This window comes from Mastomys coucha, unplaced genomic scaffold (genome assembly GCF_008632895.1).
Source record: "Mastomys coucha isolate ucsf_1 unplaced genomic scaffold, UCSF_Mcou_1 pScaffold3, whole genome shotgun sequence".
Lineage (NCBI taxonomy): Eukaryota > Metazoa > Chordata > Mammalia > Rodentia > Muridae > Mastomys > Mastomys coucha.
This window is the reverse complement of record NW_022196909.1, coordinates 36,288,040-36,303,267: the sequence shown is the minus strand read 5'-3', so window position 1 is coordinate 36,303,267 and position 15,228 is coordinate 36,288,040. Positions and strand designations below refer to the sequence as shown.

Sequence of the window (15,228 nt, the reverse complement as noted above, 5' to 3'; positions counted from 1 at the left end):
CCCACCCCCGCTTGGATAGCAAACTTCTTTATCCACAACAAAAGCCTGGCGACTCTACCAGCAGCAGCAGCAGCAGCAGCAGCAGCAGCAGCTCCCCCTTGAGGCTGACAGCAACAGTGCCCCCTTGAGGCTATCCTTTGTTAAGGTCAGTCAGTCCTCCTTGGAGGTATGAGCCCAGCCTGGGGCTGGCTGGGTGGTTAAGGGCACTGGCTGTTCTTCTGAAGGTCCTGAGTTCAAATCCCAGCAGCCACATGGTGGCTCGGTAACCATCCGTAATGAGATTTGATGCCATCTTCTGGTGTGGTGTCTAAAGACAGCTACATATAATAATAAATAAATCTTTGGACCAGGAGCGAGGAGCACTGGAGCAAGCAGAGGTCCTGAGTTCGACTCCCGGCAACCACACGAAACGAAACGCTCACAACCACCTGTACTCATACATACATTAAATAAATACATCTTTTTTAAAAAGTTAATTCCTGCCAGGCGGTGGTGGCGCACGCCTTTGATCCCAGCACTTGGGAGGCAGAGGCAGGTGGATTTCTGAGTTCGAGGCCAGCCTGGTCTACAGAATGAGTTCCAGGACAGCCAAGGCTACACAGAGAAACCCTGTCTCAAAAAAACAAAAACAAAACAAACAAACAAACAAAAAAAAAACAACAAAAAAGTTAATTCCTTGTGAACTGTTAAGGTCGAAGTAACTGTGGCCTGTTTAGCTTGCCCTTTGTTCTGTTACTAATACTATAAGGAGACTTTCTCATGTTGTTTCTGCTGTTACTAGGAAACTTCCCCGTGTCAAAGTTCATTACATATTCTGTTATGTTCTGTGCCTTGGAAACCAATCATGACAGAAGTCATATACTGCTTTGTATAATTACCCACAATACGCCTGGACCTGAACCTACCGCCCAGCAGCACTTCCTATACCTGTGTATAAGCTTTTATAAGCTGCCCCTGGGATGGACCCCAACACATGAAAGACCAACAAATGAAACCATTTGGAAAAGACTTCCATTTTGAGTAAAGTTTAAGTTCCCAAGACCTCCCTGGAAACTGACGTCCTACTTGGCAGAAAGAGACATGAACGTGGGTAACTGACATCCTGGTATACATATGTATATGTGTATACACACACACACACATATACATATATACATATATGTATATGTACGTAGCTAGCCACAGCATGTCAAAAATTCACTGACATGCGTGTGCGCGCGCGCACACTCTCTCGCGCATGCACACGTAAATTTGCAAATCTAGAGGACTCTGGTAGGTGGCTAGGAGTTCCACGTAAGGGGGCACAAAGCAGTTTAGCTAAATCACTGGTACACAGTCTTGTAGATCAGATCACAGATATCTTCCTGCCTCTGCCTCCTAAGATTGAAGGGATTTAAGGCATGTGCCATCACCACCAGGTTGGTCACAGAATTTTCTTTCTTCTTTCCTTTCTCCTCCTGTCCTTCCTTCCTTCCTTCCTCCCTTCCTTCCTTTCTCTCTCCCTTCCTTCCTTCCTTCCTTTATTTATTTACTTATTTTAATTTAGTTTTAAATGAGTTCTAGGCATAAAACACTTTTGGCAACCAAACCAGGCATCCAGTTAGGATGAACAAAGGACGCCCGTGGACGCTCTCTGCCCCTGACTGATACAAGAGCACCACCATCAATAAGGTGTCTCGTTACCGTAGCCGTGGGGGTGGGGTGAGCACAGAATTTCTCAATGGCCAGGGGATGACCATTATACCACTCTTAGTTTTATGACTGCCTTTGGAGAAGTTCCAGTTGTTCCATAAAAGAAAGAGGAGAACCAGTGCCAAGAAGAACAGGAGAGCACAAGGGGACTTGCCCTTGGGGGTGGGGGTAGGGGCTTCGATTCTTCAGAACTTAGCATGATGTGCAGGCTCAAATTTTGAGATGTCATTTTCTGAGCCCCTGTAGAAATCTAAAGCAATCACGAACAACCACATGGCGGAGGCCTGATTTACACCCAAGAGAAAGCAGTTTCGGGGGGGCGTGGGGGGGGGACGTGTTTGTTTAACTCTCAGTTCCGGTCCGGTTACTGCAGGGGAAACTGAGACAGCGGGAATCCAAAGCGGTTCATCACATCCTGTCTGCAGCCAAGAGCAGAAAGAACAGGAACGTGTCCTACACAGTCCTGGGCGCCAAAGGGAGGAATGGTGCCACACAGTTTGAGGCTGAATTTTTCCACATCAGTTATTAAAGCAACAAAAGACCGTGTCCCGCAGACATTTCCACAGGCCAACCCATTCCAAACAATTCCTCTTAGAGATTCTCTTTCCAGGCGATTCTAGATTAGATGTCGTTGACCGTTAAAGTTAGCGATCACATCAAGTTCCTGAGGCCATAAATCAGAACCAGATTGTAGATTCCCTGTGTAAGGAGGCACCGGATGGTTTTTGCCCAGGGAGAAACCTTCCTGACTGTGACTCACTTGGAGCTTATATAGAGCTCAGAGCGTGTGTGACAGTCAGGCAGCGTCGTCCGCTTCCCATCTTGTCCCCCGCCCGGCCAAGGCTGAGTGCAAATGACAGGCTACACTAACAGAATTGCGCGTGCTGTGTTAGTCATATAGGTACCGTATCTGATACGAGTGGCAGGAAATGAGATAAGAGAGAACAAAGTCACTGATAAGGGAACGGAAGATTCTGGAAGAGATAATGAACACTTCAGACCCCACCCGAGTGAGAGAAGAAATTACTGTAGGATTCTGAGCGCAAGAGCCGAACCACTTAATTTGCATTTTAGTGACTCTTCTTGCTGCTAGGGGGCAAAGGTAGTAGCTAGGGCAATGGAGAACTCTGCTGAGGCAAGCTAGGGTGGGAGGGGAAGGCAGAAGCTGGATATGTGTGGAAGGTCAAACTCACCCAAATCTGCTAGTGGGGTGGTGAAAAAAAAAGAAGTGGCCTTCAAATTATATGCAAAACCAGATGGGAAATGGTGTTGGCATGATTGAGTGAGTTAGGGCTGAATCTGAGTAATTTTTCTGAGTATTTTTGAAGCGCTTGGTTCTCGAATAGCTGAATCATACTGTGAGTACGTTCGTCTAAAGTACTTTCCCTGCTAATGGCCAGCGGCTTGAAGCTTCTCGGGTGTTGGAACTGAGTACGGACTCAGGAACAATCGGCTAATATTTAGCTACCACTAATTTCACAGTTTAACTTTTAAACGAAGTGAGTCTTTTTCTAAAAGAGCCAGAGCCAGTAAACTAAAACTAAGGAGAGCCCTTCTTTTAACGAGCAAGTTACCTTATGGTTGTCTGGTTTAATGACTTGTGTCTGTCTTGGTAGAGGGAGAGTGTTCGAGTGTGGGGCTAGCTCCAAATTAACTTTCCTCTGCAATAAATGCAGTGAGCTGCAGGCACGAAGGCTGAAGGAGGATCTTTAACCTCCATAGAGAAGAAAACACTTCCCTTTCCAGCCACTCCTGTCTGGCCTGTGAACCTAGGATGGACCAGTTTGTTTCCTTGGAAACAGGACAGCGCCTCTTACAAACAGATAGCCTGCCTAGCACGAGCAGTCTTCTCAAGGTGAATCACAGTGCTTGTGACTTTCCACCATGCAAGTCCCACCCTGGGAAGGGCCAGTATCAGTCCGTCCAGAAGTCTGAGTCGGGGAACTGGCTGGCTGGCTCAGGGGTCCTATCCTAGTGGTCTGGTGGGAAGAGAGCTGTGATGTTTATGGAGATGGTTTTCTGCGCACGCGCGCGCATGCGCACACAGACACTTTCGCATCCACTTGTACTTAGGGCTGGTTTCTTTTCTGGCCTCTGAATCACAACCTTTCACTACCTAGAAATCTAACCTTTCACTACCAAGAAATATGATCAATATTTTTGGAAAGCCAAACCTTGGTCCAGCTTCCCACTACCTTACAGCTGAACATGTTTTGGAAGGAACACAGCAAACACAGATGTCCAGGAGCAGTACTTGACATTCATGGCTTCAAACTCAGTGGTATATGGGTACTGTGAAGGAACCCATAGGAACCAGTGTTCCTCCACAGAATTATATCACTGGGCCCTATCATCCTCTCTTAATTTCCCCCACTAAGAAAATAGCAATAGGGCTAGAGGGATGGCTCAGCATATATCACTGGGCCCTGTCACCCTCTCTTAATTTCCCCCACTAAGAAAATAGCAATAGAGCTGGAGGGATGGCTCAGCGATTAAGAGTACTGACTTCTCTTCCAGAGGTCCTGAGTTCAAATCCCAGCCACCACATAGTGGCTCACAACCATCTTTTTAAAAAAAAAAAAAAAAGATTTATTTATAATTATACATAAGTACACTGTAGCTGTCTTCAGACGCACTTCTGGTGCGTCAGATCTCATTGTGGGCGGTTGTGAGCCACCATGTGGTTGCTGGGATTTGAACTCAGGACCTTCGGAAGAGCAGTCAGTGTTTTTACCCTGCTGAGCCATTTCACCAGCCCCGGCTCACAACCATCTTAAATGGGGATCTGATGTCCTCTTCTGGTGTGTCTGAAGACAGCGACAGTGTACTCACATACATGAAATAAATACATCTTTTTAAAAAAAGGAGGAAATAGCAATAATCAAAAGGGGTTCTCCTCGGGAATATGAAGGAGTGAACAATGAACAGCTTGGCTAAGGGGGGTGGTTAATAGCCAGGGGCTATCTAGCTGCTGAGGTCCAGCCAGCTATGCCTTGAGGCACCATAGCTCCATCTGGCCAGGTTTTGCTCACTTTGTTCTTCTTGCCTGTGCGTGGAAATTCCCTATAAGATGGAGCAGAAAGCACAGCACATATAGTAGGGTGATCAGTAACCTTGTAGCCTTTAGGGTCTCCCTGTCCAGATGAGAGGCTGAAGTGGCCAGGGGAGCACAGTGGTTGGAGCTGAATGCATGGAGAGACTGAGTGGTTTGGGTGCGGTCCAAAGGACACCTGCGTACAGGGAGCTCGAAAGAGCATGCGCCCTTTCTCTCTTTCTCTTCACCCCCAACACCCCTCCCCACGGCAACGACCCTTCTGGCCTCCATCCTTGAGGCAAGTAAACTCACCCAAGAGCAAGCAGCTTCCCAAAAAACCTTTAGTATATTCTAATCTGGCTTGTATTGGCTTATTTCACTGGTGGAGAAATAACCTATCTCCAACCACAAGTGCAGGCTCCATGCCCTGACACAGGCAGAACACCGCTCCCTAAGTATGAGCAATCGCCTTATCGGCCTGCAAACTCAAACGGTAGTGATCAGTTTATACAGTTCCTAGACAAGATGTTAGGACTTGCAACACAAGACAGTAATGCTCGCTTAAAAATAAACATCTCCGCTTAGGGGAAATGCATGAGAAACACATAGGGTAGAATAATTATAACTAGTGGACATTCTTCACGGTTTTTATAATTTTACCTTCCCGGATGGTTTGAATATGCGTGGCCCATGGGAGGTGGCTCAATTAGAAAGAGGTGTAGACTTGTTGGAATAGGTGTGGCCTTGTTGGAAGAAGTGTGTCACTGTGGTAGGCAGGCTTTGAGAGCTCCTTACCGCTCAAGCTCAGCCCGGTGCGGGAAGGGAGTCTTCATGGCCAGATTTGAATCAAGGTGTAGAATTCTCTGATCCTCCAGCACCCGGTCTGCCTGTACCACTGCCGTGCTCCCAGCCATGATGAGAATGGACTGAACCTCTGAAACTTTTTTTAAGTTGGCCCCGATTAACTGTTGTCCTTTATAACAGTTGCCTTGGTCATGGTTTCTCTTCACAACAAGGAAACCCAAACTAAGATATCATCCCCTCGTGTAGATAGCAAAAGCAGAGAGAACATGGCAAAGAACTGACATGAAACTCTTGAGTTGGAGGGAGGGCATCTAAGAGAAAGCCTGTTGGGGCTCCTAACATGCTCCAAATACTACATTAGAGCCAAACAGCTCTAACGCCTACACTGAGCCTGGTGGGTCAAAAGAAGAAGCCCGACAGCCACTTTGCGAGATTCTCAACAGTTTCTCTGGATGACGGAAACGGGAGCAGCCTACTCTTGGAGCAGAATTAGCCAGAACTTGTCATCCCTGAGGGATTCATGAACAAGATGCATAGGATAACAAATGTGCTAAGCTTAAAACTGAGGAGGACAAGAAACGAGTAGAGATCTGGGTAGAAGGCACAAGAAAGGTTTTTAGGGTAAGTATCCAGGTTGTATGGTAACAGCTGCCCAATGAAACCAAGGACCATGGGAAGGCAAGGCTGGCCTCAGCTAGTGTATATATAAACGTAACTATTATTCACCAGATGTAATTGTCTTCTCAGAGGCTTACCGCTGAATAAGCTCACCCTTTCCCGTTCTTTCTGGACACTGGCTGGCTGGTTCAAGTCAGCTGTTCTGGCTCATAAGTCCCCCTTCAAGCTGACTAGATTCAATCTGGCTTCTCTCAGCGTCTCACTGAATTGCTCTGCTTGGCCCCAAACTAGCGTCTGGCAATTTGTTCTAATTGGTAAGGCTGAGGTAAAGTGGGAAAGCCTAGGTAACTGTTACCTGTCTAGTCTGCCATTTTGTGATGTTGCTCATGTCATAAGGAAGCTTTCTCATAGGTTGTTATGGCTGTTACTAAGAAACTTTCTCACACCCAAGCTGATTGCATGTTCTGTTATACTCTGTGCTCTTAGAAACCGATCACAACAGAAGTCAGAACTGCTTTGTATAGCTAGTCACAATAAGTGTGGATCCAGTAGGTGGTTCCTCACCTATGTATTTGCCTATATAAGCTGCCCCTGGGATGGACCCCAGCATAAGAAAGACACCTGCACCTATTTAGAATAGGTGCATTTTGACAAGGGGTCAAGTAAAGTTTAAGTTCCCAAGACCTCCCTAGAAACTGACATTCTACTTGGCAGAAAGAGACACGAATATGGGTAACTGACATCCTGGTTGGCAAGTTAAGATATGAATGTTAGACAAGCAAGTCCCCTGCCACAGCTGTCCAATGGGAACAGGATAGGCGTACAACAAAGACACGTTCCTAAGGAAATCCCTATCCCTAAATCCTGATTGGTAGAATAACTTGGCCCAGACGTTTGTAGATCTCAGGTTTAAAAAGCCCTATAGGATCTCAACTCAATGCCATGGGTTCAACTCCCGAATCTGGAACATGGCCCTCATTGACCAGTCTTGGGGTGTGGCATTCAATAAACCATCCCTATTTGACTGAAATCGGTGTTTGAGTTGTTTATGTAATGATTCTCAAACCCCAACACTAATCTTCTGGCTCTGCCTCATCCTCACTTCAACTGCCTCTGCCGGACCTGCACTGAACTCCATGAACTCACGAACAAACTCAGCTCCACTGCACACACGGCACTCCTAACTGAATGGCTCTCTCCCTGAGCTGCTTTTAAATAGCTTCTCTTACCTGTGCCGTTTTCCTGAGAATTACGTGCATACTATCTCTGACTCAATCTGTCAGATTTCGTCTCTGATTCATCACTTTATCTGCCCGTCAATTAGACCTCACTTTCAAACATGACTGCTTCTTTCTACAGACTAATTTTACCTGAAAGGCGTGTACTAAGGGTGTGTCTGTATTCCAGCTGGATCACACAGAGCTAGGTCTTTGGATGTGATCCCATGCTGCTGGGTCAAACGTCCCCTACAAGCGTGTGATCTGCACTATGAAGCCTGTAGCTCACCGCTCTGTGACCTCCAACATCAGTTCCCCTCTCCAGGGCCGTCCCACAGGGACTGACTTGACAACTCAAACAGAACCTTGCCATCTGTTTGTATGCTTCAGTTTCACTTGGGCCCTAGGCTAACCTATCCAGAGGATGTCCTGGATTCACCGCCCTACAATGAATTGAGTTAGTTAGCTGTCCTCCTATTGGAGAGATTTAAGTGGATCTGCCCACGGGAGCAGTTCCATCCACTCAGCTTGAGCCACACTGCAGAGTTAAGCTTGGTGAGATGCAGTTACACTTGGGTGGGATGCAGGGTCAATTACTGCCTGAGTGGCCAGGCCTATCCAGTACCTAAATAGTTCTGATTTAACCTAGATGAGTTGGGACCAATGACTTAGAGGGAGTGGCATGCAAATTAAGGTGGAGGAGGGCCGCAGGTTACTGTAGCAGTTTCTTTTCGGATGGGAAGGTTTTCCTCTGAAAGGCATCCAAACCTGAGTTGTGCACCTGTTCTATACATATTTAAGGTCCTCACCCTGCCCTTCCGCAGAGGCGCTTCCCTACAGAGTCCAGACATTTTCTTCCTTCCTCTTTCTTTCTTTCTTTCTTTCTTTCTTTTCTTTTTTTTTTCTTTTTTCTTTTTTTTTTTTTTGATTTTTCGAGACAGGTTTTCTCTGTATAGCCCCGGCTGTCCTGGAACTAACTCTGTAGACCAGGCTGGTCTCGAACTCAGAAATCCACCTGCCTCTGCCTCCCAAGTGCTGGGATTAAAGGCGTGCGCCACTACCGCCTGGCTAGTCCAGACATTTTCTTATCTCTCTCTTTCTCTTCCCCCAACTCCTTCTCATGGTGACTCCCCCTAGCCATGGAGCCAGGGAGCTCTCCTGAAAGCAGCTTCCCAATAAATCTGCCTTTGAAATATCCTAATCTGGCTTGAATTGGCTCGTTTCACCAGTCCCTAGTTTAGTTCCCAGCACACAGATGGATCACAACTCCCTGTAACTACAGCTCCAGCAGGATCTGAGATGCCTCTGGTCTCCAAGGGCACCTGCACTTCCGTACACACAGACACATGCATCATGTTTTTCTAAATTAAAAACTCAAGCAGGTAAGTATCTCTAATCCCTTCTACCTTGGCCACCCAGGAGGAGACCAATTCACAAAATCTACGAACACACAAGTCTTTCCAAGTTAACTTCAAAAAAATCACAGCATTTTAAAGTTGGGTGTGGCGGCCACATCACTAATCCCGGGACTCTGAAGGCAGAGGCAGGCAGATCCCTATGAACTTGAAGCTAGCCTGGTCTACATGAGCCCATCTATCAAAACAAAACCCACATTTTCACGGCAGCACCGACTCCTTCACAATTTTAGTTTCTAGGATAGAAAACAGCCTTGAGAGAAACTGCTCCTGCCGCCTCTCATTCAGTGTTTGAGAGCTCCCTCCTACTCTGACATCTTCGAATCCCTCCTGATCACGACGTTTATGCCCACAGAACCCAAAGGGTTGTTGTCAACGATTTATTTTTATTTTATGTGCCCCGGTGTTCTGGCTGCATGTATGTGTACGTAAGGGGTATCAGATCTCTTGGAGCTGAAGTTAAAAGGGAGGAGAGTAGGGGAATTGTCTTCTATGGCAAACCCCTATGAGCAACTGCTTAGGTGCTGGGAATTGAACCTGGTTCATTTGGAAGAAGAGCCGATGTTCTTAACTGCTGAACCATCTATCTTCTCCAGCCCGGGTGAGTGTCTTTTACTTCATCCTTAAGTTGTTCAGATGTGGTAATCAACGGAAGACACTCCAATGCAAAACATTTTAATAAGTTGTTGAATGTACAGTTATTAGTTATCTAAATATCGCTTATAAAAATTGGTATATCACATTAGATGATTCTAGAAACACAGTGATGAGCCTTGCCCTCCAAGAATATCCCATCAATAGTACAAATTACAAACACCGAGAAAAAGAAAGCCAGAGACATTTACACCAAAGTACAGCAATACATTCATTCATCAAGTAACCAGGGGTTGGGGGTTGGGGGCGTGGGGGGAGGTTGTCACTGCTGCCTGGATGTTACTGCAAACACAAGTGGGTGCGACTTCCCATCTTCCACCACAGACCCCAAAGCCAAGTGTTTATGTGTGCCTTTTCCCTATCTACAGGGGACCAGAAACCCTACCTTCAATAACTAATCTTTTAAGTGGACACCAGGCCAAAGTTTAACCACAACACGCGTTTTTTTATTTTTGTTTTGTTTTAATTTGACTGTCTGATTTGCTGGCACGAATCAGGGTGGCTTTTGATAGAAGCTATCGAGGCAAGGGGGAAGACAACATTGACAGCAAAGACGCTGAATCCTTCTCAACAGATCAGTATTGGATGTTATAATAGAGTTTGCTCTGAAGTCAATACCTTCACGTCGGGTGACAAATCTAAAATCCCAGGGATCTGAAAACTTGAGGTTTAAAAGGTTTGCACCAGCAAGGAGCAACCCTAGTCACACTGTGCTATTTATTATTCTAAAGGTGAAGGCTGAACGTACCTTTACGTCCTAAGAGCATTCTTCTTAAGGCTGTTTTTATGCTGTCTGTAACTGCCACCCAGCTGGAGACAATGGTTCTGGGCTTCTAACCTCGGCTCACGTTCCCTTGATCTCAGTCCCTAGATCATCTGCCCGCGTGGCAGCTCAATACTTAGAGGACTTAATCTTTACTCAAACACCATCTTTAAGAGGTTTAAATACAGGTGTCTGTGTATCTCTGTTTTAAAGACATCCCTACAAACCCCTCCACCTAGACAGGGTGCCGGAAATGGTCAGCCCCGACTGGTTCACAGATCACAGGGAGAGTGGTTGAAAATGCTTGGCGAGGTGCAGGCTTGAGTCTGAATGAACTGAGGGGCCGGGCCCCCAGACACTACCCTGAGAGTAACCAAACAGACCATTCTTAAAAGGATCTTGATGCTTCTGGGTATAATTGAACCATTTTAAGGGGCAAGATAAAGGGCAATGAAAGCTACACAAAAACCATGGCCAAGGGTCTGGAAGAGAAGCTGTGTAAATGGCTGCTTCAACCAAGCAAGTTTGGACGTCAGACCTCAAGGGGAATGGTATTAACAGTCAGAGCCGGTCAGTTCCCAGTTCAACCCTTCCTCCCACCTACACATTCCAAATCCTAACATCAACAAAAAGATTGCAATGGAAGCAATTATGGAAATTCACTTCCCCCCAAGTGTTATAAACTAGTTCATAGGCCTGACAGCAAGGGTACCGCTGTGGAGATCACTGACAGCTGCATCACAGGACACCGGCATTCAGGATTCCCACTCAGCCAGGCAGCCTGCAGGACCACGGTAGCCATCTGTATGTAGTGTGGACAGGCAGTGCCCAGGACCCCTCCAAGCACACAAAACAAAGCATCCCATACTAATTTAACACCACGTCCATCAAAGCCACTTCCATACATTTTCCAAAACTCTCTGGAAAGACTATTTAAATATTTCACAATTATAATTTATGCAACTTTCATCCATATTAAAATAATTAATGTAAATACTTTATTATAAAACTATTTTACAATTTAAACTTTTATTTGAGATATGTATTCACACCCACAAGTCCTCTCTATGAGTGCATCCCATAAGGAACACACTAAAATCATGTTTGGGGGGTGGTGGCGGCGGCTAGCATCGCCACCAGTTCAAACCGCCTCCTCCGTTTGCTTATTTCTTAAACATCTGTGTATTCACATATGCATGGCTAGTGATAGATGCCTCTTCCCCAAAGCGGCAAGCCTTGGCATCATTTTTAAAGACAGGACAGACCGGGAAACACCTGCCACAGGTTGCTTATGTCACAAACATGTTGATCATGGAGTCAAGGAGCACAAAGCAACACAGAGTGGGCAGCAGTTGGTAAAATGTAAACGAGAACTGAATGCTAATCCCTTCCCTGAGATGCAGGGATAAGAATCACTTCCTGGTGCCTATTCAGGCAAAACCTAATTGTCAGAAAGGCAGGATGCTGGCTTCCAAAATGCCTGAAACAGCTGTAGATCAAAGACTTTACGGAGCTGAAGTGTGCCCAAAGCTTCGAATACTCGAGTTTCCTCATTCCTTGTATAAAGGTTGATACCGTCTCAGACTGCCTCTTAAGATTCAAAATAGTGTTCAGCAGATGAGCCTGAGAGTCCCCCGAATCACACCCAGATAACGATAAGTCAATATTGTAAGAAAAATGGTAAAACTGAAAGCTTTCTAATAATTATCACTTGAAACTCACTCCCACAAAATAAGAGAAACAAAATTAGCTATAGTCAGTCCACACCTGGGCAGAGAATGTGACGTGCTTGCAGAGAACACCTGCAGCCTCCCAGAGAAAACCTACAAAAAGGCACATTAACCAGACCCACTCTGGTTAACGACCCATTCCTTTCTCCGCTCAAACATTGTGGGCATTTGCAAACTACATTTGGACTGAAAAAGTCCCTCCTCATTACAGAAAATGGTTCTTGGATTTAGCAGTTTGGTTTGTAAACAAACCTCAAGGAAAAAAGGTTAAAAGAAAAAAAAAAAAGTCAGGTCGTGACTCAAAGCTATTGTCCTCAAAGGACGAGCTGTTCAGTTATTTTATCACATCGCGCAAGTACAGCAAAAGGATTTGCAAATTTAATTTGTTTTGAAAATGCTTTAACGATAACCAGTTAACTTTGAAAAAGGCAGTAGTGGTAAAATAAACATGACACTTGTACATCTATTTGTTTTCATGGAAAAGTTGCCTGCCAGTTGCTCCGAGTGAAATTAACTAGGATCTCTCTGTTAGACCTCTGCGGGAGTGAAATCTAAGGATTCCTCCAGTGCACCGGGCACAACATTCTGTTGATGCTTAGCCAAATTCTGAGAAATGTTTATGCTAAGGCTTAAAAATTAAGTGGGATACATTTAAAAAAAAAAAGTGGATTTTTTTAAAATGGAAAAGACTCTCAAAAATTAAAGAAGAAATAAAGCAAAGTTTCCACCATTCAGCTCTCGGAAGCCTCAGACTGGTAATAAAAAGCATGGTGCTTTATGACAGCTTTCACAACATAGTAAATGAAGACTTTCCCAGAGATGTAATTCCTTAAGACAAAAGAAAGAAAAAGGTAATGTGTTCTTTACAAATAATTTCTCTTCTCTTGACCCTAGGGAGGAAAATTTGTGCTGTTAATTCCAAGACTGGTCAGTCCCGCTGCCCTCTGACCCACTCCCCTTCCCATGATGCTCAGCACTGAGCACAGAAAGGACCGGAGGGAGCCCTGCTGGTGGAGCCCCCCTCCCCCAAGCACCTTTCTTTCACAAGCCGCGCTGCGCTCTGCCTTTAATATAGAACCCACAGAGCCTCCTCCTGTGTAAAAATCTTCTCCAGTTTGAGGGACACTGTCTAGATCTTAGGATGGTAAAGTCATAGTTTAAAGTCGGCTCACCGGCAAGGTTGAGTGGACAGAGATTTCATGGTGACTGGCTACAGAAAGAAAGCTACATGACCTCCAAATGACTGTGTAAATGATTTGCAAGTGTTACAGCTGTTTGCTCCATGTCCCCACACTGGACATTCCTGTTTTTTTTTTTTATTCTTCATAGTTTTCTAATGAACAAATTAGTATTCCTGAGTAAGAATATAAAAAAGTTAACCATCTACCAAAAGTATAAAGACAAATAAACGCTGACTCACAATACAAATTTTTACAGAGCAGTACGGGTGCACCGCTAAGCCTGCAGCTGTCCATGGTGACTGGCCCGCTCCTTCACAGACTGCAACAAGACTCAACTGTCTAAAATACTCCGAAGCACGGCAATTAGATGCTTCAGACCGTAAACATACCCCTCATCTACCGTGTTGCTAGGAAACACATGAGCAAAGTCAATCATCCGCACTTCCGCTTCCGCGATCTCCGGGCGACCCGCGGGGAGGTGGTAGAACACCTTTTCCAGTTGGGAAAGCACGTTTCCGTTTAAGTGTTCCTGGGACATGCTTCTCCACCCGTTGTCTTGCTCCAGAGTTTCAACTTTCAGGGAAGTCTGACTCTGGTGCTTTTTTGCATACAGCTTTCTGTGTCTTGAGTATGCCTTCGATAAGCTTTTGCCTACTGAGGTCCCGTTGGCTGGGGAGCTGAACAGGTGGAAGTTGTTATTGCACTCCAGGACGTCCGCATCCGACAAGGGTCCTTTGGAAAGAAACCTCCCCACCAAAGTTCTATCGTTTGCTTTCATAGTAGCTGGCTGAGATGAACCTTCATAGACAAACAGTAGAGAACTTGCATAAAAGTTAAGCTGCTTCTGATTTTCAAACCAATGGAGAATCTTCTCGACCTTCTGGATACTGGCTGCAATCGCATCTTTTCTCAAACAGAAGCCATTGTGGAAAAACTTGGAGACACCTGTAACGAAATACATCAGAGTCAGTCCGGGTTAAATTGTGTAGCCCAGCCACTTGCAGAGTGAGCTCACAGCAGGTGAAATTCTTCACTTTGGCCAGGTGATGGTGGCGCACGCCTTTAATCCCAGCACTTGGGAGGCAGAGGCAGGTGGATCTGAGTTTGGTCTACAGAGTGAGTTCCAGGACAGTCAGGGCTACATAGAGAAACTCTGTCTCGAAAAACCAAACCAGGGGCTGGAGAGATGGCTCAGCGGTTAAGAGCACCGATTGCTCTTGCAGAGGTCCTGAGTTCAGTTCCCAGCAATCACGTGGTGGCTCACAACCATCTGTAATGAGATCTGACACCCTCTTCTGGTGTGTCTGAAAAGAGCAATGGTGTACTCATATACATAAAATAAATAAATAAATCTTTAAAAAAAGATTTAAAAAATAAAAAGGAAAAAGAAAAAGCCAATAATAATGATAATAATAATAATAATAATAATAATAATAATAAACCTTAATATTTAATCACACTTAGGAATGTACAGCTTAGGTAAACTGCTTTTATGTAACCTGTTCCCACTATGAGACACAAACTTTTAAGAAATAAACTCAATCAACAGGGAAACGCAAGTCAAAACCACCTTTAAGATTTCATGTTACGCTGGTCAGAATGGCCAAGATCAATAATACAAGTGACAGAGAGGATGCCGGGAGAGGATGTGGAGTAAGGGCGACTCTCATCCACTCCTGGTGGGAGTGCAAACTTGTACAGTCACTATGGAAATCAGTGTGCTCAGGAAGCTGGAACAGATCTACCTCAAGATCCAGCTGGTCCACTCTGGGGCATCTACCCAAAGGATGCTTCAGCCCTATTACAGAGACACTTGCTCAGCCAGGTTCACTGCTGCTCTGTTATCATAGCCAGAGACTGGAAACAGCCTAGAGATGTGTCAGCAGATGAATCAATAAAGTAAATGTGGTACACTTACGAAACTGAGTAGTACTCAGCTGTTTAAAGAAAGAGAGAAAGGAAGAAAGAAAGGAAGAAAGAAAGGGAAAGAAAGAAAGAAAGAAAGAAAGAAAGAAAGAAAGAAAGAAAGAAAGAAAGAAAGGGAAGGAAGGAATAAATTATGAAATTCACAGGTAAATGGATAGAGTTAGGAATAAAAAAAAAACCATCTCAGTGAGAAT

The 15,228-nt window shown here is 45.1% G+C and overlaps 1 protein-coding gene across 2 annotated transcripts in view; it reads right to left on the bottom strand.

Annotated features, from left to right (window-relative positions):
* Positions 1-9,439: 9,439 nt before the first annotated feature.
* Positions 9,440-15,228, bottom strand: part of Ipmk (inositol polyphosphate multikinase) — a 36,583-nt gene continuing 30,794 nt past the window's right edge. For both annotated transcript variants that reach the window (XM_031347253.1, XM_031347254.1), the window contains exon 6: positions 9,440-14,053. In XM_031347253.1, the coding sequence (XP_031203113.1) occupies positions 13,440-14,053 (614 nt within the window). In that variant the 3' untranslated portion in view covers positions 9,440-13,439. The remainder of the gene's footprint in view (positions 14,054-15,228) is intronic.